Source organism: Gorilla gorilla, chromosome 9 (genome assembly GCF_029281585.2).
Source record: "Gorilla gorilla gorilla isolate KB3781 chromosome 9, NHGRI_mGorGor1-v2.1_pri, whole genome shotgun sequence".
NCBI classification, from domain to species: Eukaryota; Metazoa; Chordata; class Mammalia; order Primates; family Hominidae; genus Gorilla; species Gorilla gorilla.
In genome coordinates, this window is record NC_073233.2 from 39,667,871 (window position 1) to 39,695,724 (window position 27,854).

The 27,854-nt window shown below is 38.9% G+C and overlaps 1 protein-coding gene across 4 annotated transcripts in view; it reads left to right on the forward strand.

The window, feature by feature from the left end:
• HIPK3 (homeodomain interacting protein kinase 3) overlaps nucleotides 1-27,854 on the forward strand; it is a 100,169-nt gene that overhangs the window by 52,088 nt on the left and 20,227 nt on the right. For all 4 annotated transcript variants that reach the window (XM_031016163.3, XM_031016161.3, XM_031016162.3 and 1 more), the window contains exon 3: nucleotides 19,520-19,643. In XM_031016163.3, the coding sequence (XP_030872023.1) occupies nucleotides 19,520-19,643 (124 nt within the window). The remainder of the gene's footprint in view (nucleotides 1-19,519; nucleotides 19,644-27,854) is intronic.

The following is a 27,854-nucleotide window of genomic DNA, read 5'->3' on the forward strand; positions in this document are numbered from 1 at the left end:
AATAATAAAATAAAAAGGATGGATTTGTGAACAAAAGTTCTCTGAAAAGGAATTTAGAGGAAAGAGGCTTTATTCGAGTGAGCAGTTTGCAAACTAGGAAGACATAGCCTTCTGTGTAAAATGAAGATACTTTCCAGAGATCAAAGGGAGGGATTATCTTTTTATTTATTTATTTTTTATTTATTTGCCCAGAGATCACCCTCAACCTGAGGGAGGTATTGTCTTTTATAGAGGTCCCACCCAGGTTCCCACTCAGGTCCATTTATGCAAATGGAGGATTAGAACTTGCTCCCTTCTTCCCTCCTTCCCTCCTTTTTGTTAGAGACGGGATCTTGCCATGTTGCCCAGCCTGGCCTCCAACTTGTGGCCTCAAGTGATCCTCCCACGTTGGTCTCCCAAAGTGTTGGGATTACAGGTGTGTCACCACACCCAGCCCAAACTTGCTTAGTTCTGATTGGTTGACTGGTTGGTTCAGGCAGAATATATAGGAACAGGAAGCTATGAAAGTCCCAAAGTTAAACAGACATGTAAGTTTCCTGGAACTAATAGAAAGTGTGTGACCTCTAATCAGCAAGTGGCTGCTTGACTCTTATTTTTAATTTAGACCCAGTTAGCCACTTAGGATCCATCTTGAAGGAGTGGCTCTTTTGGGGTTCAGATTATACAGCACACACACATACACCCACCACCTGGATTCTACAGTTAACATTTTGCAACGTTTGCTTTATCCCATCTTTCCCTCTATCCATTTATCAATCCATTTTTATCTTATGAGGCAATTCAAAGTAAGTTATAGATACCAGTACACTGTACTGCTAAACACTTCAGCATGTGTATCATAAAGTAAAGCTTAATATTTGTTTATGGTTCTTTTTTTGGAGGTAAATTTTATATATGGTGAGATGTACAGGTGGTATTTATAAGTCAAGTTATGAGTAGCCATTTGTTGAATTTGTTTTTTTAAAAAGTAGATTCCAGCTTTCTGCTGAAGTTCTCTGCCATTCCATCCATTTTCTTGAACATTTCTATTGTTATTTTAAAGTCCCTGTTTTAAAATTTCAATAGCTGGATAACTGTGGTGATGCTTCTACCAATATCTTTTCCCCCATTGGTTTTTGGCATTTGATTATATTTCTTGTTAGAATGACAACTTTGTTTTTTAGCATTGGTCCTTGGGTATGAAAAATTCTTGACACGTGCTGTTCAATATGGTAGCCACTAATCACTGTGGCTGGCTGGCTGGCTATCTTTGTCTGTCTGTCTGTCTGTCTATCTATCTTTATCTATCTATCTATCTATCTATCTATCTATCTATCTATCTATCTATCTATCTATCTATCTATCTATTCTATCGAGGGTCTTGCTGTGTCACCCAGGCTGGAGTACAGTGGCACCATCTTGGCTCACTGTAACTTCCACATCCCAGGTTCAAGTGATTCTCCTGCCTCTCAGCCTCCTGAGTAGCTGGGATTACAGGTGTGCACCACCATGACCCAGCTAATTTTTGTATTTTTAGTAGAGATGGGGTTTTGCTATGTTGGGCAGGCTGGTCTCAAACTCCTGGCCTCAAGTGATTCGCCCAGCTTGGCCTCCCAGAGTGCTTGGATTACAGGCATGAGCCACCGTGCCCAGCCTATTTAAGTTTAAATTAATTAAAATTAAATAAAATTTGCAATTAAATTCCTCAGTTACATTAGCCACATCTCAGGTGCCCAATAGCTACATGTGCAGATAGAGATAGTACAAATAGTACAGATAGGAACATTTCCATTGTTGCGAAAGTTCTGTAGGACAGTGGTATGCTAGTGAGTCTACATGAAATCTTCCTCCAGAGAAAATGCAGTTTTATGCTGGAAGGCAGATCAAGTAGGTAGATCATGTTATTCTAAGGGAAACCAGTCTGTTTCAGTTTGTCTTTGTTCTAGTAGTTCAGCCCTTTGTGGTTTTGCTTGAAAAGCCTGAGGCATCTGCCAAGGCCCCTCTTCCTTGGTATGTTCTGAATTCCAGGTTTTTTTTTGCTGCCCAGTGGGATGGCTGCAGGCTCTTGACTACTACTTTCTGTTCAGCCTCTATGCCTTACTTTGAATTGTTGACTACCTTAAGGATATATAAGGCTCACTTTAGTAAGTTTTCTCTTTACTCTGGGATTTTATTCTCTCAGGTCCTGGCTGTCTTGTCTGTTCTCTGATGACTTTGCGCATTGTTTTTTAAATTGTTTTTTGTTTTTTTTGAGATGAAGTCTTGCTTTATGGCCAGGCTAGAGTACAGTGGTAAGATCACAGCTCACCACAGCATTGACCCCCTGGGCTCCAGTGATCCTCACACCTCAGCCTTCTGAGTGGCTAGGACCACAGGCATGTGCCACTACACCTGACTATTTTTTCATTTTGTGTAGAGACGAAGTCTTGCAGCCCAGACTGGTCTCAACTGCTGGGCTCAAGTTGTCCTCTAACCTTGGCCTCCCAAAGTGCCAGGATTACAGGTGTCAGCCACCATGCCTGGCCTTTTTTGTTTGTTTGTTTGTTTTTCAATAGACTATTTTGTAGAGTAGTTTTAGGTTCGCAGAAAAATTGAGCAGAAAGTACTGAGTTCTGTATACCCCCTGCCTCTGTACACATACAGCCTGCCACTATTGACATCTTATACCACAGTGTACATTTGTTAGGATTGATAAACCTCCATTGATGCATTGCTATCACGCAAAGTCAGAAAACACACCCTTTTTTGTTTTTGTTTTTAAAGAGTTGAAGTCTTGGCCATATGCAGTGGCATATACCTGTAATCCCAGCACTTTGGGAGGCTGAGGCAGGAGGATCGCTCCAGGAGTTCATGACCAGCTTGGGCAACATAGCAAGACCCTGTTTCTACACACACACACACACACACACACACACACACACACACTTGGGCAACATAGCAAGACCCTGTTTCTACACACACACACACACACACACACACCACGAAAAAATATACCTTTTAATTTTTTTGTATGTGTGTGTTTTGTAGAGACAGGGTCTTGCTATGTTGCCCAGGATGGTCTTGAACTCCTGGCCTCAAGCTATCCTTCTGCCTCAGCATCTGGAGAAGCTCCAACTACAGATGTGCACCACTGTCTGGCTACACACAGCTATTTTTATGTGTATATTTTTTCTAGCTTTATAGTTGTTCAGTATCCTTCCATTTTCTTTATTAGACAATATAATTCAGTATATTTGAAGGTGCCTTGATGGCTCCTGGCAGTTCTCTAGACTGTTATTTGTTGGGATTACTGGTTTTGATAGGAAATTATGCAGGGTGTGTTATGTGGAAGAGTGTTACATTTTCATGTTCACTTTAATCCCACTCTTCTAGATATAGAAGTTGATTAATTTTGTTGGCTATTCCGTATGATATCAGAAACCTGAGAATTTCATTTAAAATACAGATTAAAATGGAATGTATCTGGGGAGCATTATGTCTGTATATTTTGTGTTCATGGAATACATCTTTAAGGAGTGATTTAAGTTTGTAAAAGACTCTGCCAGGGATTGTATGAAATATACAAATGAGAGACAGTTTCTGATCTTTCCAGTCTTCTTAACAGAGTTGATAAGATACATATATAAATATTGTGAGGACACTTTGTAGAGGGCATATTTTATTTCTAATATGGTTTACAATTTAAATCTAAGTTTTTGTCTTGCCACTATCATTTATTGACCCTGGGGAAATCACTCAAGCACTCTTAACTTGTGATGCTTTTGGGTTTAAGGGAGATTAGTTATGTGCCAAGTGCTTTACTTGGTTTTATTGTCACAATAATCTGGAAAGGCAAGTATATCTCTCATTTACAAATGTATGAATTGAGGCTGCAGTGACGTTTACAATTCACATAAGGCATTGAGTTTGTAAGTAATTGCCAGAGTTGGGATTTGAGTTTAGTTCTCTATTACTCCAAAGTCTGTATTTATTTGATTATACCAGCACATAACAATCGTTCTAAGAATCATTAATAGGTTGTACTTGGAAAATTGATGGTAATAATATGTTTTCTAACAAGCGCTTTGAAAAAATCAAGTGTAAGATAGCATCACTCCTGTAGTAATCCTGCTAAAAATTAACTGAATTTTCTTATGAGAAAATGTTAAACAAACACCAACTGAAGGATATTATACAAAATAACTGGTATGTATTCTTAGAAAATGACAGTGTCATGAAAACCACAGAAATACCAAGGAGCTATTTCAGCTAAGCAAAACTAAAGAAACATGAATCTGGGATTTATTTTTTTTTTTAAAGTATTGTTGTGACATTATTGGGACAGTTGGCAACATTGAATTGTAATATCATATTAATTTCCTGATTTTGACAAATATACTGTAGCTATGCAAGAGCTTGTTTTGGGGAAGTATACACTGAATGAAGCATTTAGAAGTAAAGGGGTACAGTGTCTGCCACTTAACTCTCAAACAGTTCAGAAAAATTATATTTGTGTGTGTATATAAAAGAAAGAGAGTTAAGGCAAATGGAGTAAAGTGTTAACATTTGGGGAATCTAGTTGAGGGGTATTATCAGAATTGTGCTATTTTTTGCAACTTTTCTGTAAGTCTAAAATTATGTCAACATGATCAGTTATAAGGAAAAAAAAGTATAGGAAAAATACTAATGATTTGTCTAGCTGTTAAGTGATAATTTAAGAAATGGTGTGCTCCAGAGCACCATGAGGTTACGTGAGATCACCTGATGAACCAGAGTGTCATTTTCTATGTGCTCATTTATGCACAAGTACCTGGTCTTATGGTTAAATAATGTGTTTATTTTATCTTTATTTATTTATTTTTTAAAATTTTTTTGAGAGATAAGGGTCCAGGCTGGAGTGCAGTGGTATAAAGACAGCTCACTGCGACCTTGACTTCATGAGCTCATGCGATCCTCCTGCCTCGGCTTCCCAAGTAGCTGGGACTGAAGGTGTGCATGATGTTGCTTGTATAGATGGGGCCTTGCTATGTGCCCAGGCTGGTCTTGTACTCCTGGGCTCAAGCAGTCCTCCTGCCATGGACTCCCAAGATGCTGGGATTACAGGTATGAGCCACTGCACCTGGCTGAATAATGCATTTAATAGTTCATAAAATAAAAAATGATTTATCTACATGGTGGTGAGGAGCTTGGACTGTCGCTCAGACTGCATAGGTTTGTATAAGCTCCACCTTTCACTAACTGAGAGATCATGAAAAGTTACTTTTGCACTTAGTTTTCTCCTGTCTAAAATGGGATAATGTATCTACCTCAAAGGGTTTTGTTAGGATTAAGTGAGATAATGAATGTAAAACATTTAGCACAGAATCTGACTCTAGGCTGGGGAGGGTGGCTCATACCTGTAATCCCAGTAGTTTGGGAGGCCTAGGCGGGTGGATCACTTGAGGTCAGGAGTTCAAGAGCAGCCTGGCCAATGTGGTAAAAACCCGTCTCTACTAAAAATACAAAAAAATTTAGCCAGCCATGGTGGCAGGTGCCTATAATCCCAGCTACTTGGGAGGTTGAGGCAGGAGAATTGTTTGAACCCGGCAGGCAGAGGTTGCAGTGAGCTGAGACTGTGTCACTGCACTCCAGCCTCGGTGACAGAGAGAGACTCCATCTCACAAAAAAAAAAAAAAAAAAAAAAAAAAAAAGAATAAAGAAGTTGACTCTAATAAGTACTCAGTCAACATTTTAAATTATTGTTAATAATTTTACAAAGTTAGAAAGTTAAATCATTTATTGCAGTTAAATAATTTTTGTCTGATTTAGCCTAAATATACCTAATAGATTATGAGCCTCTGTTGGTGTTTTACTGACGATACATTATAATTTTAAATATACTTCATAGTCAGATAAATACATTTAAGACATCATTGGCTTGTTCCATATTTACCTCCTAATCACCTGTAAAATAAGGATACTTACATTTATTTTGTTATGTCATACAATAAGATATTCGAAAAGATTGTAAAATCCAAATGCAATACAAATATGTAGCACTAATAATATAGTGCATATATATGAGCTGTGATAATCATACATTAATTTTTCGACATTAACATGTAAAGAACAGATACATGCTACCTCAGTTACTGACATGTTTTGTCTTTATTTTCCACAGATACTTTTTGTGTTACCCTACCAATCTGGTCCCTTAGCTTCTCTCTCTTGATATATGTTAGTAATGTTCTCACAGTCTTCTCTTACATATCGTGAGATTTTTGATAGAATCTTGCTCTGTTGCCCAGGCTGGAGTGCAGTGGTGTGATCTCGACTCACTGCAACCTTGGCCTCCAGGGCTCAAGCAATTCTCATGCCTCAGCCTCCCAAGTAGCTGGGATTACAGGCACGCGCCACCACACCTGGCTAATTTTTGTATTTTTAGTAGAGACAGGGCTTCACCATGTTGGCCAGGATGGTCTTGATCTCCTGACCTCGTGATCCACCTGCCTCGGCCTCCCAAGGTGCTGGGATTACAGGCGTGAGCCACTGCGCCTGGCCCTAGCTAAGTTATTTATTTGTAGAGACAAGGTCTTGCTGTGTTGCCCAGCCTTGTCTCGAACTTCTGCACTCAAGCTGTCTGCCTGCCTTGGCCTCCCAAAGTGATGGGATTACAGATGTGAGCCACTGTGCCTGGCCCTGACTCCTATTTTTATAAAATATTAGCTATTGATCAGTCATAGAAATGCAAATTATTGCTATATTCATCTCTTTTGGTATTGGGCTGTGAACTATATTTGTGGCATATTGGTAACAAATATTAAATCTTTGCTGTCTTCTATCCTCCATCTCTTGAGTTTAAAATTTAATAGGCTTTGAAAATATTTGTTATTGTTGTTATTCTTTGTACTTGGTGCTTTGATCTGGATCATTGTTCTGCATACTTAAAAGATTAAGTGGCCTTTCAATAAGGATATTTTTAATTGTGATATTTTTAGTCTAAGACACAAACTACATTTGAATGAGTATCTATTCTGAGCCTGTACTTTGATTACATTTCAACATGTAATCACAACATGGATAGCTGCGGTTATAGAGTCATAAAAACAATCTGCATGAAGGTCCAGTATTCTGTAATGATGTTATTTCTTATTATATCGAAAACATTCATAACAAAAAATATTTGTGGAAGCGGTTGATCATCTGTTTTGAAATCTGTCTACCTTTCTAAGAATGTTGAGGGTTTGTTGCTTGTTTTAAAAAAGCACCATTCTGTGGGATATTGAAAAAGCTGCTTTAACCTGAAATAAACTCACTAGTAGTATTTTGACAGTCATCCTTCTGTTAAAGTTCCACTTGTGGAAATGCTGTTCTGTATTTTCATAAATTTTAGTTGCATTATGATTTGGAAGGAGTCTTGCAGGTACTCTAGTGTAAGTTCCCCTGTTATGCTAAAAGAGTCTCCTTTATGGTATCCTCTACACAGCGATAGAACCTCGAAGGGACATCTCCAATATTCCTTTCCCCCTGAGGCAACACATTCCCACTTCAAATACATGTATTAGAAAATTGTTCCTGGCTGGGCATGGTGGCTCACACCTGTATTCCCAGAAATTTGGGAGGCTGAGGTAAGGGGATCACTTGAGGCAAGGAGTTCGAGACCAGCCTCCCATGTTGGCCACCCAAAGTGCTGGGCAGTGTAGCAAGACCATGTCTCTACAAAAAATAAAAACCATTAGCTGGGCATGGTGGTGCACGCCTGTAGTCCCAGCTACTTGGGATGCTGGAGGGAGGAGGATTGCCAGACCCTGGAGGTTGAGACTGCAGTGAGCTATGATTGCATCACTGCTCTCCAGCCTGGGCTATAGACAAGACCCCATCACAAAACAACAACAAAAAACCCAGAAAATTGTTCCTTATAATAAATAAAAATAAATAAGATTCACTTAAGATCTAATTTGATACTTATAATAAAACTAGTAAATTCCTATGCAGTCTCAAAGACTGACAATTTTAAACATTAATCTTTTTTTATTATGTGTTTAATTAATTTTTTTTGAGACAGAGCCTTGCTCTGTTGCCCAGGCTGGTGCCATCTTGCTTGCTGCAACCTCCGCTTCCTAGGTTCAAGGAATTCTCATGCCTCAGCCTCCCTAATAGCTGGAATTACAGGTGTGCGCCACCATGCCTGACTTATTTTTGTATTTTTAGTAGAGATGGGGTTTTGCCGTATTGGCCAAGGCTGGTCTTCAACTCTTGACCTCAAGTGATCCTCCTGCCTCAGCCTCCCAAAGTGCTGGGATTGCAGGCGTGAGCCACTGTGCCTGGCCCTATTTTTTTTTTTTTTTTTTGAGTCTTGCTCTGTTGCCCAGGCTGCAGTTCAGTGGCACAGTCTGAGCTCCCTGTAGTCTTGCTCAGGCTGTCCTCCCACCTCAGCTCCCCAGGTAGCTGGGACCACAGGCACACACCACCACGCTCAGCTAATATTTTTTAAAAATTGTTTTGTAGAGACGGAGTCTCCATATATTATCTGGCGTGGTCTTGACCTCCTGGCTCAAGTGATCCCTCCCAGCTTGGCCTCCCAAAGAGTTGGGATTACAGTCGTGAGCCACTGCACCTGGCCAATCTTATTTTATAGTATGAGATGCTTGTTTTAGAAACAATAAAATATTGTGGAAATATATAGCATTTCCTACTCCTTGCCAGGTTGATTCCTCATTGATAATTGCTGATACAACTTAGGCGTGTATCCTTCTATTTGCTGTGCTTGTACAAAGACTTGTTTATCTGTGCCTGCATTTTGTAACCACTTTAGGTCTTTGCTGTCTTTTGTTACAAGTATAGGGGTTTAACTTGTAAGAATTTGTTGAGTGCATGATGAATTGGTATCTGTGACTAATCATACCTACTGACTAGTAGATGGTCACATCCACTGTTGAGCTCATTTCCTAACTGCCTCTGTAAAAAGATGTTACAGTCGTCTTTAGGAACTCTGTGTCTCCCAAAATAAGAGCTTTGTTTTAACTAAGAGGTATTTTAGAGGATGTCTATGTATTTAATGTGAAAGATTTTTTATGGTTAAGATGAGTAAATGCTTAAATTACAGGAAGAGTTCAGTAAAATGTCTGCTAGAATTCTCTTAAGTATGTTATATTTTACATTTCCTGATTAGTTTTAAAATCAAAGTGATAGGTTTAAAGAAGAAGAGGAGATTATTGAGAAATGCAGCATCTAAGTGTGAGCACTTCCATTAAGATAAAAGTCCAATAGTTTTTTTTTCTTAAATTTTTTTTACTTTTATTTTTTATAGAGATGGGGGTCTCACTATGTTGCCCAGGCTGGTTTCGAACTCCTGACCTCAAGCAGTCCTCCCATGTTGGCCACCCAAAGTGCTGGGATTATAGGCATGAGTGAGCCACAGTGACTGGCCCAAAAGTCCAGTAGTTTTAGGGATCATAGGAATTATTTATTTTAAGGTGTAGTGGTTAAAAGCATGGATTTTGAGTTCTAACTATACCTCTTACTAGCTATGTGACCTTAGGCAAGTTACTTACCCTTTGTCTGTTTCTTCATCTATTAAAAGTGTTTATATGAATATCAAATGGGTTAATACTTATGCTTAGAACATTGCTTGGTTCATAGTATTATGTTGGTGCTTTATTACTGTTACTGTATATTTTAAAAAGGATTTATATAGGATGAAAAGTTTGGTTTAAAAAATGCCAGCAAAATCTCTCTGTCTCTTCCCCTTTTCTTTTGATTGTCATAGAAATCTAAAGACCAGTTAATCATAAAAGGAACATAACAAATGTTTTCTCACGTTATAGAACTATTAGAAAATATAAGTCAGTATTTTCCTGCTCTGTAGAAAATAAAATCAGAGGATATCTTTATTGAATTGCCAAAAATTACTTCTGGGCCAATTTCTAGGTTTTCTATTCATTTGGTTTCCTGTGTTTCTTTGAATCAAAAGGTTTTATGATTTGAGATGAAATGGAATAGAGAAAGAGGCTTTAGAATCAGGGGTTTAAATTTAAATTCCAGTCCCACCACTTTCTGAGTAACTTTGGGCAGTGTATTTGTTATCTGTTGCTGTGTGACAAACAATTCCAAAATTTGGTTGCTTCAGAAACAATGATTTATTATTTCTCATTCTGTGGATTGGCTGTACTCAACCCAGGGGTTCTTCTGTTTCATGTAGAACATTTTGTTTACCCACATTTTTGGTCCTGGGTAGAAGAACAATGCAGTAATCTGTTTTTAAAACATTTTCTTTAAGTGAAATTATGCTCATGCCTGTAATCCCAGCACTTTGGGAGACCGAGGCGGGTGGATCATGAGGTCAAGAGATCGAGACCATCCTGGCCAATATTGTGAAACCCCATCTCTACTAAAAATACAAAAAATTAGCTGGGTGTGGTGGCAGGCACCTGTAATCCCAGCTACTTGGGAGGCTGAGGCAGGAGAATTGCTTGAACCCGGGAGGCGGAGGTTGCAGTGAGCCGAGATTGTGCCATTGCACTCCAGCCTGGGCAAAAGGAGCGAAACTCCATCTCAAAAAAAAAAAAAAAAAAAGTCATGATACCTGGCACATTGTTAAAGCTCAGTAAATAGTATTTTTTAAAATTTTGTAGTCATAAAACAGTTGTCCCCAATGCAAAATGGCTATGTAAGAGTCCATTGGTTCATACTTGTTCAGCTCTTATCGGTGATGTTTAACAACATTTTCTTTGTTTTCCTGAATGAATGATGTATGCTATTAGCTTTTGTTGGTTGATCAATTCATTGAACAAATAATGAAGTGTTTTATGTGTTGGGAATATAGCATTAAAAGAATTAAAGTTCTTGCCCCCATGGAATTTATGTTCTAGTGGGGGCAGAGAGGAAATAGATAATAAGCCAGCATATTTATCAGTTAATGACAAGTGCTATAGAGAACAGTCAAGCAGGATAAAGGAAGAAAGGCAAGTGCCATGTGTTGGTGAGGGTTTACTCTTCTATTTAAGATGGTCAGGGAAGGCCTTTCTAGTAATATGACTGTTAAGCAGTAACACAAAGTAAGAGGAAGGGATCAAGTCTTGTATTCTCTCTGCCTGGAACTCTCTTCTCCTAGATATTTTTAAATGCAAAGGTCTTGAGGCAGGAACTATGGTTTGAAACAGTAAGGAGGCTAATGTGGCTGGACCAGAGCAAGCAAGTGGGAGAATGGTAGGAAGTTTCAGATGTAGCTAAGGGCTGCCCCTTGTAGGCCATTGTGAGGAATTGAGATAGGAAGCTATCAGGGTTTTGAGGAGAAGAGTGACATGGTCTAATTTATGTATTAAATGGATCACTCAAGCTGCTAGATTGAGAATAGATGGCAGAGGGTAAGGACAGAAGCAAAGAAGAACAGGAAGCTCTTGTAATAACAGATGGAGGTGATGGGGGGTTGGATTAGAGTGGTAACAGTAAAGGTGGTTACATTGTGAGGAATTTGACTTTTACTGTGATAGGAAGCCAGTTGGGATTTTGAGGAGTGGAGTGACATGGTCTGATTTGTGTACTAAATGGATCACTCAGACTGCTAGAATGAGAAGAGATGGTAGAGGATAAGGACAGAAGCAAGAATAGTTAGGAAGCTCTTGCAGTAATCCAGATGAGAGGTGATGGTGGTTTGGATCAGGGTGGTAGCAGTAAAGGTAGTTACATTCTGTTAATAGATACACTGTATTTTGAAGATAGAGTCAATGGAATTTGCTGATGTGGGAAGTGAGAAAAAGAGGAGTTAAATTTGATTCTCACAGGTTGTGGGCCTGAGAAACTGAAAGGACAGAATTGTCGTTTACTGACATGGGTAAGACTGTGAGAGAAGTGAGTTTGGGGGAATCAGGAGTTTTTCTGAACACATTCAGTTTGAGATGCCTAATAAACATTCAAGAAGTGCTGAGCAGACAATTGGATTCACAAGTCTGGAGTTAAAAGAGAGAGGTCTGAGTTGGAGATGTACGTTTGGGAGTCTTAAGAATAGAGGTGGTTATTTAAAAACATGTGACAGGATGAGATCATGTAAGGGAGGTTAGTGCACATAGAGAGGATAGATGCCCAAAGACTGAGCCTTCAGATACCCCAAAGTTTAAACGTTGGGAAAATGAAACGGAACTAGTGAAGCAATCTGAAAAGGGTGTGCTAGTGAGATAAGGAGGAGAACGAAGAGTTCTGGTGCCCTGGAATTCAAGTGCAGGTAGATTAATAATCAGCTGTGTTAAATACTGCAAGTCAAGTAGATTGAGGACGTAGCGAATGCAGTGGTTTAGTGACCTTGATAAGAGCTATCTGGGTGGAACGAAAGGGTAATGAAAGCCTTTTTGAATGAGTTCAAGATGGGGGTGGAGTTGGAGGCAGCTTGTATGAACAGTGCTTTCAAGAAGGATTGGTGTAAAATGGGAACAGAAAAAGGGGTGATGGCTGAAGGAGGATATATAATCAAGAGTTTTTTTATTCTCCTTTATTTTTCCAAGATGGAGATCTAGAATTGTCCTATAGAGAAAGAGATATTGGTAGTGAGGGTGGGAAATTGGAGTGATGTACTTCAGTAGGTGAGCATGGATGTCTTAGATAGAAGCATTACACTGACAGCTGCAAGTGGTCTAGTAGATGTGGTAAGAATGTGGAAGCTGTCTTTCAAATTACATCTATTTATTTTAGTAAAGTGGAATACAAGGACAACAGTGAGGATGAGGAGGAGGTGGATGTTTGAAAAGAGGAAGTGTGAAGTAGGACAGTGAGTATGAATAGTTCACAGGAATGTATATACTGCTTTACATTTCACACACATTCTTTTACTTAGTCCTTTAGATAATCTTCTGAGTGTGTAAGGTTAGTAAAACTCTGTTTTAAAAATGAAAATACTAAGGCTTAGGTAAATTACTTGCTATTAGGGGGAGAGCTGTGTATCTACTCCTGAGTATTTGAAATCTAGCTCTATTTAGGTGATTTTTATTATGTGAAATCAGTGCTTCCTTACCAGGCTCCAGTATTTGTCTTCCCAGAGCTTTTCTTCATACATTCCCAACTTTTTATTTTTATTATTATTTTTTGAGACACAGAGTCTTGCTCTGTCACCCAGGCTGGAGTGCAGTGGCACAATCTCGGCTCACTGCAAGCTCCGCCTCCCGGGTTCACACCATTCTCCTGCCTCAGCCTCCCGAGTAGCTGGGACTACAGGCGCTTGCCACCACACCCGGCTAATTTTTTGTATTTTTAGTAGAGATGGGGTTTCACCATGTTAGCCAGGATGGTCTCGATCTCCTGACCTTGTGATCTGCCTGCCTCGGCCTCCCAAAGTGCTGGGCTTACAGGCATGAGCCACCACACCTGGCCATTACATTCCCAACTTTTTAGTACTACTGTAACATAAAGTTCAATGAAATTTGCTTGAAGGGAATTGCATGCATGATCCATGTTCTTTTATATTGGATTGCCAGTATATGAGCAAGAGGTTCTTACTATTTTCTTTTAGTGGCCTAGAGGTTTGAAAAATGAATAGGACAAGATTAGCTCAATCATAAAGGCTGTTGCACTGGACAAAGTAGGAAGAAAAATCAATAGTTCCTTTAAAAACTAGTGCCCATAGCCAAGGGCTCACACCTGTAATCCCAGCACTTCAGGAGGCCGAGGCAGGCAAATCACTTGAGGCCAGGAGTTCGAGACCAGCCTGGCCAACGTGGTGAAACCTCATCTTTACTAAAAACACAAAAATTAGCCTGGCATGGTGGCACATGCCTGTAGTCCCAGCTACTGAGGAGGCTGAGGCAGCAGAATTGCTTGAACCCAGAAGGCGGAGATTGCAGTGAGCCAAGGTTGCGCCGCTGCACTCCAGCCTGAGTGACAGAGCGAGACTCCGTCTCAGAAAAAAAAACTACAAAAACGAGTGGCTACTGTTTCCTTTTTGAATATATGTTCCATCAAAGGCATTTTCTTCCTGAATAGGCCAGTTCTGTCTGAGGCCATAGTTGTTCTTCATGTAGACCCTCTCTACTCTGACCTTCCTGAGCACTGGAGTGTGTTCTTCTCAGCATCCTGGTGAGCTGACACAGCCTGTCCTGTTAACAGCTCATTTTCTATAATAGACAAAAAGTAGAAACAACCCAAATGTCCATTACCCGATGAATGGATAAATAAAATATTGTATACAAGGGAATATTATTCAGCAGTAAAAATAAATGAAGTGCAGATATGTGTTAAAACATGGTTGAACACTGAAAACATTATGCCAAGTGAAAGAAGCCAGTCACAAAGACTACGTATTATGGGATTCCATTTATTTATTTATTTATTTTATTTATTTTTTTTTTTTGAAGACGGAGTCTAGCTCTGGTCACCCAGGCTGGAGTGCAGTGGTGTGATCTTGGCTCACTGCAACCTTCGCCTCCCAGTCTCAAGCAATTCTTCTGCCTCTGCCTCCCAAGTAGCTGGGATTACAGGTGCACACCACCACACCTGGCTAATTTTTGTATTTTAGTAGAGACAGAGTTTCACCATGTTGGCCAGGCTGGTCTTGAACTTCTGACCTCAAGTGATCCTCCCGGCTTGGCCTCCAAAAGTGCTGGGATTACAGGCATGAGCCACCACGTCCGGCTGGATTCCATTTATATGAAATGTCCAGAATAGGCAAATCTATAGAGACAGAAAGTGGATTTGTGGTGGCCTAATGATGGAGAAGTTTGGGGAAGTGGGGGAGTGACTTCTAGTGGATAAAATGAAAATTGTTTTTCAACTTAACCACTTTAACATAAGTTTTATATCAGTGCTTCAAGATTTTAGAGTAAAAGGATTGATAAATTCAACTAAAAGCACATGGCAAAAAATTAAAAAGGAAAATAAATGGCATTTCAGATGTAGATTGGCTTTATCACATGCCCTAAACTGTTGTGTTTATGGTTTTCACACTTACCTTCTGTGAGTTATTATTTATAGAGTGGGAGAAACAGGTTTAGTTGTATTCTCCGTTCAACTGGCATGTTTAATTTGCGCCTTGACTGTTCTACAAAAGTACAAATGATGTCTCTTCTCTGCAATATCCTTAGCACTGCCACATACACATGCCCAGAGGATAAGAGTTAAAGTAGAGGAAAAAAGTGGAGGAACTTTCTGTAGGAGTAGGACAGAAGATTTCTGTGAGTGGTCCATTAGTCAGAATTCTTGCTATGGTCTTTTCCATACATAAGTATATTTAGCCCATGGGAGGAATTTGAGAGCCAGTTAAGATGAAACCAGTAAACTAAGCTTTATTCACTACTGACAGACCGATGTATTCTTTCAATGCATGGTTTATTTTTTAAAGTGTATTGTGTTGTAAACTGGCTGGTAGAACTGTCATGTCTCTGGCAGTTTCATCTAGATTTTAAGTGCTTTCAGGCATTGCTTCCCAACTTTCTGCATGCTATGGTATGATATACATAGAAAATGCATGGCATGCTATGGTTAACTGGGGAGGATTTGGTCTTGTTTGTAGGGGACTTAGTGAAGAAATTTACTGCATTTTCTCTATGATAGATAACGTATTGTGAAATGAAATGCAGAAGCTTTTGGGAAGCTAGTTGTGGCAGCTGTGAAAGTGTGCCACTCAGAATCCCCTTCAAGAGAGTTCCCTGTGTAGAGCAGCTGGCTGAGAGCCTCCAGCTGCTGCACCTTCAGATGTGCTGCAGTGCTCAGACTGAGGCCATACTTCCTTTGGGCCCCTTCCCACCAATGACCAGGCACAGTGGGGGGCACTAGAGTTGGGCTATTCTTGCTTTATGGGAGGTTCCTCATACAGATAATGTTTGCTTAGGGACTTGGTATTGGCCCATCCGAGACTTTCTCATAACTGCACTGCTGTGGGAGGTTCTTTGTACCTAACTACTCCTTTGCCTCTCTTCTTCCACCCTTAGACCCTGCTCAAGTTTCTCCTCACCTCCTTCTGCTTCCTCTGCCTGTATGCTGCCCAGGCATCTTCCCCAGCAAATTTCTGGTGTGTCTAATTTGCTTCTCAGAGGATCTGAACTAATGCAATAATAGATAGTGAACTTGTATAAAACTCCCAGTTAAAACTCTTTTGTATTTTAAAATGGGAAACTTGAATTTGCTTCTGTGAGTGTAACTTTTGTATCTTAGGTTTTATGTTTGAGTGGCTATGTGCAATTCCTGATCAAGATTTTGTAAAGATGACTCTGTATTCTTGTGTCACCATCAATTAGAAACTTGACTTATTCATTAAATGGTAGCACATGGCAGAAGGAATTTGTTGCTCTTTGACAGAAATTCTTTTCTTACTGTTAACATAATTAAAATGATTTCAGTCTCTTTAAATGGTATATCTTAGGTGCTGTTATTGTTACTTTCCTTTATTGCCAAATGCGATACTGAAAAGTTCTACACCGAAAAATTTCAAATCCTATGAAGAATTTTTCATATTAAATATTTCAAAATAATCATAAAACTTCTATACACACAGTAATAGGCCTATCATTAGTCTTACTGATTTTTGTTTCACATTCAGATTAGTATATGGTTAACATTGGTAGTGAATCTCATTTCCACGCCGTACTTTCAAAACTGCATTTTTGCTTTGAATCTTTTTTAGTATAGGTTAATATATGCTCTTTATAAACTCTTGTGCCCCGTTCTCTTTCTTTCTGCCTAGACTTCTGTATTTGAAGGCCTAGTCCAAAACCAGACCGTACTCTGATACTTTTCTTTGTGTGACTCAACCTATGTTGAAATGATTTATTTGAGAAATGTTTACTGAATGCATATTCTTTACAAGGTTCTAGGTACACAAATAATGAACAAAAAGGGATAAGGTCTCCATCTTTGATAGCTTTTTTTGGTACAATATTGTGAATATATAGGATTAATAACTTAGTGCAGCTTCCTTTTTTTTATCTTTCTACAACACGTTTTAGCATTTGATTATACCTAAATTTAATTAATGTGTATACATCCATACACACACTTGAATATTTTGTCAAAAGAATGAAAACTTCTTATAACCATGTTTTGAAGATCTTTTATACCTCATAGAATCTCCCCGTGGCTCTTGTTTTCAACAAATGCCTGTGGATTGGTTAAGGTTCTACTGAATCTTAAGTATTATTTACAGCAGAGATGGGGCCAGGAGTAGAATATTCACTGGACAGATCCCAAGTCTGTAGTAGAAAACAGCTTGTTCATTATCCTCTGAATTTCCTTTGCCAGAAGAGTTGTAGGGAAGAAATGGGGTGGTCCTCCCATTGGTCTAACTTCTTGAGTGTAGGGCTTTGGTTCTCAACTTTGGCTATATGTTGAAGCCACTCTTGATTCCTAAGTCTAATCCCCAGGGTTTCTGATTTAATTGGTGTTGGGTGTGGCCAGGACCAAATAATTGTAATGTGCAGCCAGGATTGAGAACCACTGCCTTAGGAGATGACAACCCCCAGTCTCAGTTAAGAAATTAGCAGGCTTATTTTGCTTAACTCTAGGTAATATATGTACTGAGAAGGTCTGGGAACCATCCCAATAGTAATGAGGATCCATAGCTCCCTGATCTTTGTTTCAAAGGTCTATTCTATACGAAAAGATACCAGAGATCCTCAGAGAAATAGCTGTTTCTAGGACTGGAGCAGGGAAAGAACAAGATGTGCCTGGAATATCTTGCTGTGTCAGAAAGCAAATAAATAATCAGAGATTATTGTCAGAAGAACATAAAAGTCTGAGGGAGTTATGACTGGTCAAATCTGGGATTTTTTTTTTTTTTCCCCTGAGACAGAGCCTGGCTCTGTCCCTCAGGCTGGAGTGCAGTGGCACAATCTCAGCTCACTGCAGCTTGGACCTCCTGGGCTCAAGCGACCCTTCCACCTCAGTCTCCCAAATAGCTGGGACTACAGGTGCGGACCATCACCCTGGCTAATTAAAAAAAATTTTTTCTTTTTTTGGAGAGATGAGGTCTCATTATGTTGCCCAGGCTGGTCTGGAACTCTTGGGCTCAAGCAATCCTACCACGTTGGCCTCCCAAAGTGCTGGGATTACAGGCGTGAGCTACCACGCCAAATCTGGGAAAATTTGAGAATCAAAATAAGTAATTATAGTCATGGATTATAACTCATTGAATAAAGTAGGAATCCTTTAATCTGTACTCATACAGGTAAATAAATGAAAAAAATGAAAGTTTGATAAGAAATGGATTATTTATATAGTTTAAATTTGAGATCCCACAAAATACTTAATTAGAAAGAGAAAAGTAGGAACTTAGTAGTGGAGAAATATAGCAGACATCATGTGATCAAAGTAAAAATTATTAGTAATGGAACATATCAGAATTGCATGCCTAATAAGATACAATGAGAAAACATGATCACTTCTGTGATGTTCCTCTGAATCTAATTATGAGGAAACATCAGACAAACCCACACTGAGGGACGTTTCTTCAAATATCTGGCCTGTAATATGTTATACAAAGGTCATGGAAATCTAGACAAAACTTAGGAATTATTCCATATTGAAAAAGACTGAAAGAGATAGGACAACTAGATGCAATGCATGATCCTGAGTTGGATCCTTTTGCCAAAAAGGACGGTATTAGTATAATTGGCCAAACTTAATTGGAGTCTGAAGCTTAGAAGGTGGAGATGTATCAGTGTTCATTTCTTGATTTTGATGATTGTATTGTGGTTATGTAGGAGAATATTCTTCTTTGTAGGAACTATAAAGTATACAGAAATTTGGCAAGTTATTCTCAGGTGATTTAAGGAAAAAATATGTACTGTTCTTGCAACTTCTCTGTAAGATTGAGATTGTTTTAAAATTAAACACACATGCACACTAATCTAGGATAACTGTGATACGTATGACTTCTTTGGAATTACACAGCTGTACATGGAGTCTGTCTTAGAACATGAATCTTCTCAAGGGAAATCCATATGAAGGTGCAACATAATTTATCTAGGAATAATATGTTTCTTGGAGTACATTTCCCAAATGACCAAACACTTTTAAGTGCTGAAATGCTTTTTAACTATTTTGTTATATGCTGTATACTTGTCTGCCTTTTAAGACAGAATACACTGAATTTAGTTTAATCTCTTGGATGACTAATGGCTCCAGTTAGGTAAATATTTATTACTGTATTCTGAAGTAATATCTAGGTCTAGATTCACTTTTAGCCTTTGAGGATTTTGCTTTGTTTTTGTTTTCTCTCTCAATGTCTGGTTTTCAGTTCTGCTGATGTCATAGTATGTATTTAATAGTTTGCCAGTTCTCTTCCTATTGTGTTATTTCTGATCTGCTGTAGTCTTAAAAACAAGATGTATGTTTTTCCTTTTTCAAAAAATGTTATGTTAGTAAAACTATAAGGGAAAAGGATTACAGTGGAAGAGACTTTATTATAGAAATGTTGTACTCATAGTACCCCTTTCAGATTAATTCAGGATTATGTCTAGGTTTCAAAGAGTTCTGAAATAGTGAAGAGTTCCTATACATAGAATGTGATACCTCTGTCATTTTACCAACTTCCTAGAATGCCAGTTGAAATTAGGTAATTTTAGAGAAAAACCACCCTGATTTTTGTTTTAATTTTAAATTTCAGAGCTCCAGAGATTATATTGGGGTTGCCATTTTGTGAAGCCATAGACATGTGGTCATTGGGATGTGTGATTGCAGAATTGTTTCTTGGATGGCCGCTCTACCCAGGAGCCTTGGAGTATGATCAGGTAACAAATAATGATAATCTAATAGAATTGGTAGAAAGTAAAGAATAATAACAGACTTACAGGAACACATGGCTGCAGGTGTACAATACACTGGAAAGTCTTTTTAACATAAAGTGGCAGAATCTGGGATCTTGTAGAATTGATTTTGAAAACTGTTTTATAATGCTGAAGTAAGTTTTCATAAAGTTACAGCCTATAGAATCTCAAAACCAGTTTTGTAAAATTATTGGGAAAATTTTATACTGTAAACATATAAAAGGTTGGATTGTGTGTCCATTTAATTAATTGTGCTTTGCTTGGGTGACAAACTTTGATGTGTGAAACGTCAGCCCCTCCCAAGGCATAAAAGCTCCTAAAAGGCGTTAAAACTTTTGGTCTTAAACCAACTGCCATTATTGGTGTTTTAAATACCTCAGTAACTTGAACCCTTCTCAGTCTTTTTAGCTGTTTTGAGTGGTGCTGAAATTGTCTTTTAGCACTGTTTAATGATTCTCAGTAGAATTCAGCAAATTACCTTATTAAGCACACTTTTCATGGTAGTTTTCAGGTATATTCATTAGCCTTTCTGTACTATTAAACAGTGTTGTGTGCTAGTAGTCTTAAATATTAATACCAAGATTATTTTTTGGAGAAACTGCCATCTTATTTATTATTCTTTGAGTATCTTTGACATAATGTACTCAACTCATTCTAATAGAAAATGCTAGTCAAAATCAACAAAGTAGTTACATTAATTTTGTCATTCTGATTAGTGAATATTTTTATTTAGATGATATTTAACTTTCAAGCAAGAAAAAATAGAAAATAGAAGAATTTAAAGCACCTATTACATAATCATGATTATAGCCTTGTATTTTAGGGCTATTTTCTCTATCAAGAGGAAAAAGAGAGGTAATTAATTTAGGTGACTTAAATGTTCCTGAGGTGACTCTGTCATTTAATACTGATTATTAGATTAGATGTTATCATTGACTTTAATCTCTTGTTATCATCCATGAACCTTCCCTTTTAGGTTAGGTTTTCCATATTCTCTACCTTCCCTCCTCCATGTTCAGGATTCCACTGGGTTTCTGTAAAATTTTCCATACATCCTGTCTTCTTTCAGCTTTCTACCCAATTACTAGCTTTGATACAGATGCGAGACTACCGTCAGTTCTGAACGAGTTAGTAATTGAATCAGAGTCCCATAATCCTTTAGCTGTTGGAATACTGAGGCACCAGTAAAATGCTAGAAATACACCCTTGGCTTTGTAGATTAGCCTATGGCATGCATACTACCCTGGAGCAGGACACCCTCTAGTGGCAATTTCAAGTTGATTTGTTATTATACTCGATTAGGACTTCACAGTTCATCTTGGACAACTGATAATTAGTATTGAAAAAGACCCCAGAGATTACCCAGTGACTGCCCCCTTTTCATTTTATAAAGGAGAAAACTGAGGCCCAGAAAAATGAATTCACTTGTCAAAAGTCACAATAGTAATTTTAAAGACAAAGCCTTGACCAAAACTCAGTTTTTCTAAATTTTATAATGAATGTTTGTTTTTTTTTAAACTAAACTTGGAACAGGTATTATCTGATCCAGATTGACAATGTTTTCAGGATGTATATTACCAAAGGGATTAAAAAAAGTCATTGGCCCTTGGCATATAGCATCAATAGTCTCACAGTTCAGTGGGGTTTTTTTTGTTTTTGTTTGTTTGTTTTTCTTTTTTCTTTTGAGATGAAGTCTCGCTCTGTCGCCCAGGCTGGAGTGCAGTGGCGTGATCTCAGCTCACTGCAACATCCGCCTCCCGGATTCAAGCGATTCTTCTGCCTCAGCCTCCCGAGTAGCTGGGATTACAGGCACGCACCACCGTGCCCGGCTAATTTTTGTATTTTTAGTAGAGATGGGGTTTCACCATGTTGGCCAGGCTGGTTTCGAACTCTTGACCTTGTGATTTGCCTGCCTCGGCCTCCCAAAGTGTTGGGATTACAGGCGTGAGCCACTGTGCCCCGCCCACAGTTCAGTGTTTTAAAATATTTTACAAAATACATAAATGCAAAGCAAATAAATTGTAGCGATTTTGTGGGCGTCTTTGTTTTGGCCCTAATCTGGGACTTTAAGCTCATTTTCAAGCATGGTATTTATTATAAAGGCTTTGATAAATTTTGATAATTTTTTTTTTTTCCCTATCAGTCTTAACTTGGTTTGGGACTTTCAAGTGCTTTTTTTTGCACTTGTTAAAATGTTCACATATGTTTTTCTTTTTTCTTTTTCTTTTTTGAGACAGGGTCTCTGTCGCCCAGGCCTGAGTGCAGTGGTTCCATCTCGGCTCACTGCAACCTCCGCCTCATAGGTTCAAGCAATTTTTCCACCTCAGCCTCCTTAGTAGCTGGGACTACAGGTGTGTACCACCATGCCTGGCTAATTTTTTATTTTTAGTGGAGACGGGGTTTCATCATATTGACCAGGCAGGTCTTAAACTCCTGATCTCAAATGATCCACCCGCCTTGGCCTCCCAAAGTGTTGGGAATACAGGTGTGAGCCACTGCGCCTGGCCACATATGTTTCTCAGAACAGCTTTAGTCTGTTTATTAATGTGTTTGACTTTCATAGATTTTCCCCATCTCGCTAGATTATGATCACCTAATGTTAGGATGTGAAAGGGCCACCAGTAGGGTATGTCTCTCTCTATTATCTGTTCCTTATTCCAGTAATCAGCTGCCTAGATATAATTGGACACCCCAGCTGGGGAGTTGGTATTTTTTTTAGACAGGGTCTCAGTCTGTCATCTAGGCTGGAATGCAGTGGCATGATCATAGCTCACTGCAGTCTTGAACTACTGGGCTCAAGGAATCCTCCTACCTCAGGCTGTGCCCAGTAGCTGGGGATACAGGTGTGCACCAGCATGCCTGACTCATTTTTAATTTTTTGTAGAGATGGGGTCTCTTTCTCTGTGTTGCCCAAGCTGGTCTCAAAGTCCTGGGCTTAAGCGATCCTCCCGCCTGGACCTCCAAACATGCTGGGATTACAGGTGTGAGCCACTGCACCTGGCCTGGCAGTTTTTTCCTAATTATTATTTTTTGCCTTACAGTGGCAGTGCAGTGGGCAATAGTAATATTAACCAATTAATGCTTACTGAGCTCTTTTATGTACTAGGAACTGCTGTTAACACTTTATATTAACTCATTTAATGCTCGTAACAACCCTATGAAGTACACACTACTGTTGCCTCCATTTTATAGATGTAAACTAAAGAGTTCTTAACAGTATATCATATTCTTCTTTAGAGACAGAGTCTTTCTCTGTTGCCCTGGATGGAGTGCAGTGGCAGGATCATGGTTTACTGCAAACTTGAACTCGTGGGCTCAAGTGGTCCTCCTGCCTAGGCCTCCCAAAGTGTTGCAATAACAGGCACGAGCCACCGCGCCTGGCCAAATTATTGTATTTTTAAAAGCCAAATTTGAGTCAGCAGGAAAAATATTCAAAGTATTTTAATTCTTCATTATAGGGTTTGTGTTCTAGCCCTTTAATCATATTTATCATGTCTTAAAACCTTTCCAATGCCATTTTCTCTTTGGATTTTAGATTCTGTAAGTAGACACTGACTGTGTTGAAAATTTATAATTTCATATTTTCTTGTATGTGCATTTTATTTCCATTCCTATAGACATCTATATTTAGTGTGTGTGGTTAGGGAAGATCCTACCCACCAATTGTTACAGTACGTGAATCCCTTCCTGTCTTGATTGTAGATAAACTGTCTTATTAGTGTTCTATTTACAGGACTTATATTTACTAGGGACATATCAAAAGTATTCTAGGGAATTAAGGACTATTTTATGGATGGATGGATGGATGGTTGAATGGATGGATAGACGGATGGACAATAGTTGGTAAATGTTGATTATTTCTCCAAAATGTTTGTTGGAGTTTAGATAGAATGTTATCCAGAACAACTAAGAGTCTGACTTTATATTCAAATTATATTTGGTAATTTCAAGTCTTATGTAAGAAAAATAAAGTTCACTATTCCAACTGCAGAGAAAATAAATCTTTCAAGATTTCTATTTTTGTCAGGCTATTTAGCAAAGAGACCCACACAAGCTGGCCCAAATAAGGGGACATTTATTTATATGTGTGGGTGTATTAGGCCATTTGCATCGCTATAAAGGAATACCTGAGTAATTTATAAAGAAAAGAGATTTAATTGGCTCACAGTTCTGCAGGCTGTACAAGCAGGGCTCCAGCATGTGCTTCTGGTGAGGGTCTTAGGAAGCTTACAATCATGGCAGAAGGGAAGGGGAGCAGGCGTTTCACATGGTGAGAATAGGAGCAAGAGTTGGGGGTGATGGGTACTACACACTTTGAAACAACCAGATCTTGAGAGAACTCACTGTTGGGGGGACAGCACCAAGCCATTCATGAGGTATCGGCCCCCATTACCCAAACACTTCCCACCAGGCCCTACCTCCAACACTGGGGATTATATTTCAACATGAGATTTGGAGGGGACAAACATTCAAACTATATCAGTGGACTATCACAAGGATCTAAGAATGGAACTATAATATGACTGGGATTTGTGAAGTATGGAATTGAAGGTGCTTTTCAAAGCAAGGCGACACTAGAGGAATTAACAGATGTTGGTAGAACTTCACTGGTAGTGGACCATCAGTGTGACTTGGCTGTTCTTCAGGTGCCTTTGTCTATTCTGATCTGAGTTTCTGCTCACCTTACCTTTGATTAGGTTTCATGACCATAAAACTCCAGCTCTACCTATAACCCTGTAGCTCATCCCCCAAGAGTCATTGGTATTTCTTAGTTCACATTTCTGACATAGTTAATCTGATTGACTTAGTTTTTTTCTAGTTGAGTTCATGAGGCCAGTTTAGAATTATGTGTCAGATTCCCATTCTTCATCCACTGGAGATGGAGGAAGGCAAATATATTTATATATTAGGGGTTCTAGATGGAACATTTTTCTCTTCAAAAGACTGGGCAGACAGTATGACAAGTAATAAACTCAGATTTTCACTGGCCACTTTTGTTTGTTTGTTTGTTTGTTTTTTGTTTTACAGAGCCATCTCAACTCCTGAGGTACATTAATTGCTCTATTCTCTTTGCTTTTTTAGCACTTTGTTTTCTTCTTCACAATGGCTTACTAGCTTAATTGCAGATTATGTGCTTAAGTATTTTTCTGTTCTACTGAATTGTGCTTTTGAAGATTGGCACCATATTTTATTTGTCTACATGTCTTTAGCATCTAGCAAATAATAGATGCTCTGTTTGTTGAAATTGAATTGTTGATGGCTTTTCTGTCTGATGCAGCATCTAGGCACCAAACTCTTAGTACTTTTTCCTTCCATTTTTCTGTTTCCTTAAAATAAGGAAGTTAGCTACTTAGTGGGTAGGAGGTGGGGAGAAAGAGCAGCACTTTAACGAAATGAAGCCAGTTTGTAATGTGGAAGTTTTCGTTGTCATTTTATATAAAATTGGGGATACAAATGTGGATAAAACAGACTGTTATTGGAAGGCACACAATCTAGTAGGGAAAACAGACATGTAAAAAATTGTAATATAGTTATAATAATTATAAATGCATGTACTAGGTGTGATGATAGCACAGAGTAGAGTAATTACCTCTGCTTGGCATCGTCAGGAATGGCTTTATAGAGGAGAAGATTCTTGAGCTGAGTCTTGAAGAAGGAATAGTAGAAGTTTGTCTTGTGGATTTGGTGAAAGGGGGAATATGTATGTTGGATAAGTAGAAGTTCGAGAACAATATAGGAAAGAGAAACTGGCTCATGTGGTTCGACATGGTGCCAGTTGGTGCCGAAGTACCAGGAGAATATAAAAGGGCAGGGAATATATATAGTTGGAGGGCCTGTTTGCTAGGGTTAGAGGTCTGGAATTGATCCTGTAGGTCAGGGGTGTCTAGCCTTTTGGCTTCCCTGGGCCACATTGGAAGAAGAAAAATTGTCTTGGGCCACACATAAAATACACTAAAATTAATGATAGCTGATGAGCTTTAAAAAAAAATCACAAAAACATCTCATAATGTCTTAAGAAAGTTTACAAATTTGTATTGGACCTCATGCAGCCCCTGGGCCGGGGCTGCTGGTTGGACAAGCTTGCTCTAGGCAGTAAAGGGTTATTAAGTAATTTTACACAAGTGACTAACAGATGCACATTTTACCAGAATGTTTGGCAGGAGTGTGAATAATGAATTGGGGGTGAGCGGGTAAGGACATTAGGAGAGACTGGAGGCAGGTAGAATAATCAGGAGGCTTGTGAAATTGTATAACTCAGAATTGAAGAGGATCTGAGATAGGGATGGAGAGGAGGGGACAGTTGTGAAAAATGTTAATGAAGTAAAATTGTTAGGCTTTTGGATGTTGGGGGAGCATGATGAGGAAGAGGTACAGGGCATCAATTTCAGGTTTCTGATTTGAGTGGATGGTGTTGCTATTAACCATAGGAGGAAAATACATTAGGATTAGCAGATCTGGGGGCAAATCAGTTTAGGATATATTCAGTTGGAGGTATAGAGTCCAGCCAGGTTGAAAGTTTCAATAAGCGGTTGGGTCTGGAGCTCCAGAGCTAGAGCCAAAGATTGAGGCGCAGATTTAGAGCTAAAATTGTGGGCACTTAGGACTTGTAAAGGGAAAAAAGAAAGACAAGACTCTGGAAAGCAGTGTCATATAAAGAACAAACAGGAACACAGTTAAAGACTGTCAGGAAGTAGAAGAGACCCAGAAAAGCATGCCGTCGTGGAAATTGAGCGATTTTTATGTAAAATGGTAGTAGCCATTAGTATCAAAGTAAAATAAGGATTTATATGTGATTATTAAACATGTCTGTTACTAACAGGCCATTACTTAATACCATATCATGAGGGTGATGAGACTAAAATTCAGATTGCAGTGTGTTGAGGTGTGAATGGGAAGTGAAATAATATAGGCTACTCTTTTAAGGGTAAGACGAGAGAGTTAAGTAGTTAAGGGAGGTTTACTTTTTTTTTTTAGGATAGAAGATATTGAACATTTTTGTATTTGGTGGGGAGAGAGCTCAGAGGGAGGAAGAAATAGAAGATGCAGAAGAGGATGGACTAATTGATGGAGCAGAGTCTTTGAGGTTAAAAAAACATCTTTGCACTTATTCTCAAATACAGGTTAGGGGAGTCAAGTTTTAGTAAGAAGGAAGGATGGAAAAACAATTTTAGCCCCCAGAGATCTCTCTCTTTGCTGAGCCCCTGTTTATCCCCCATGTTTCCCACTCATTAAGTGGGAGAATCAATATTTCAGGGCCTACTGTGTACCAGGCACTTTCATGGGCTCTGGGGGTATGTAAGTAAACAAAAAAATTCTTCCGTTCATGGAACTTAGAGTCTCATGGAGAGGTAAGAAAATGGAAAGTAAATGCATAGAATATTAGATAATGAAAAGCGCAGTGGAGAAAAATATAGCCAGGAGGATGGTGGGTGAGTTACTGAGAAGGGCAGAGTTTGCCGTTATTTATTGATGGGTCATGGAAGGCCTGGTCAATAAGGCAACATTTGAACCAAGAGCTGAAGGAAGCAAGAGAGCCATACAGATATCTGGGGGAAGAATGTTTCAAACAGAAATATTAAGTTCAGAAGCCCTGAAGCTGGAGTTTTTTAGTATCACCCTTGGGAGAGCCCATCAACTACCATGCCTCTTCCCCAAGAGACACAGCTGTGTATATATCAGTGTCTCAAAAAAGTGTTTCCTCCAAACTCCCACCATAGTAATTCACCCAGTGTTTATCAATCTAAATCTCTTTTGAATCCATTCCTTCCTCTCTATTCCCATTCAGTCTCTCAGTTCAGACCCTCTTCATCTCTTCTCTGGCCTTATCCCCTCACCGATGGTCAGACATTTCTTTAAACTGTAAGCTGTCAATTTCTTGCTGAAATTTTTCCAGTGGTTTCCCATTATTACCTCCTGGCATATAATCCAAATTTCTTAATTTGCTGATAAAGCCCTTTACCTGCTAGTTCAATTTCATCTCTTACCATTCTCTGTTAGTGACCCTCTGTACTTCCAATCTTTGAATGTGAGGTTATTCTCTCTTGATTTTCTATATTTACACGTACTATAACCTTGGCATAGTTTTTCTCCCCACCCTTCCAGTGCAAACTCCTATTTGTCCTTTAACACCAAACTTGAGGACCACCTCTTCTAGAACTTTACCTGACCACAATT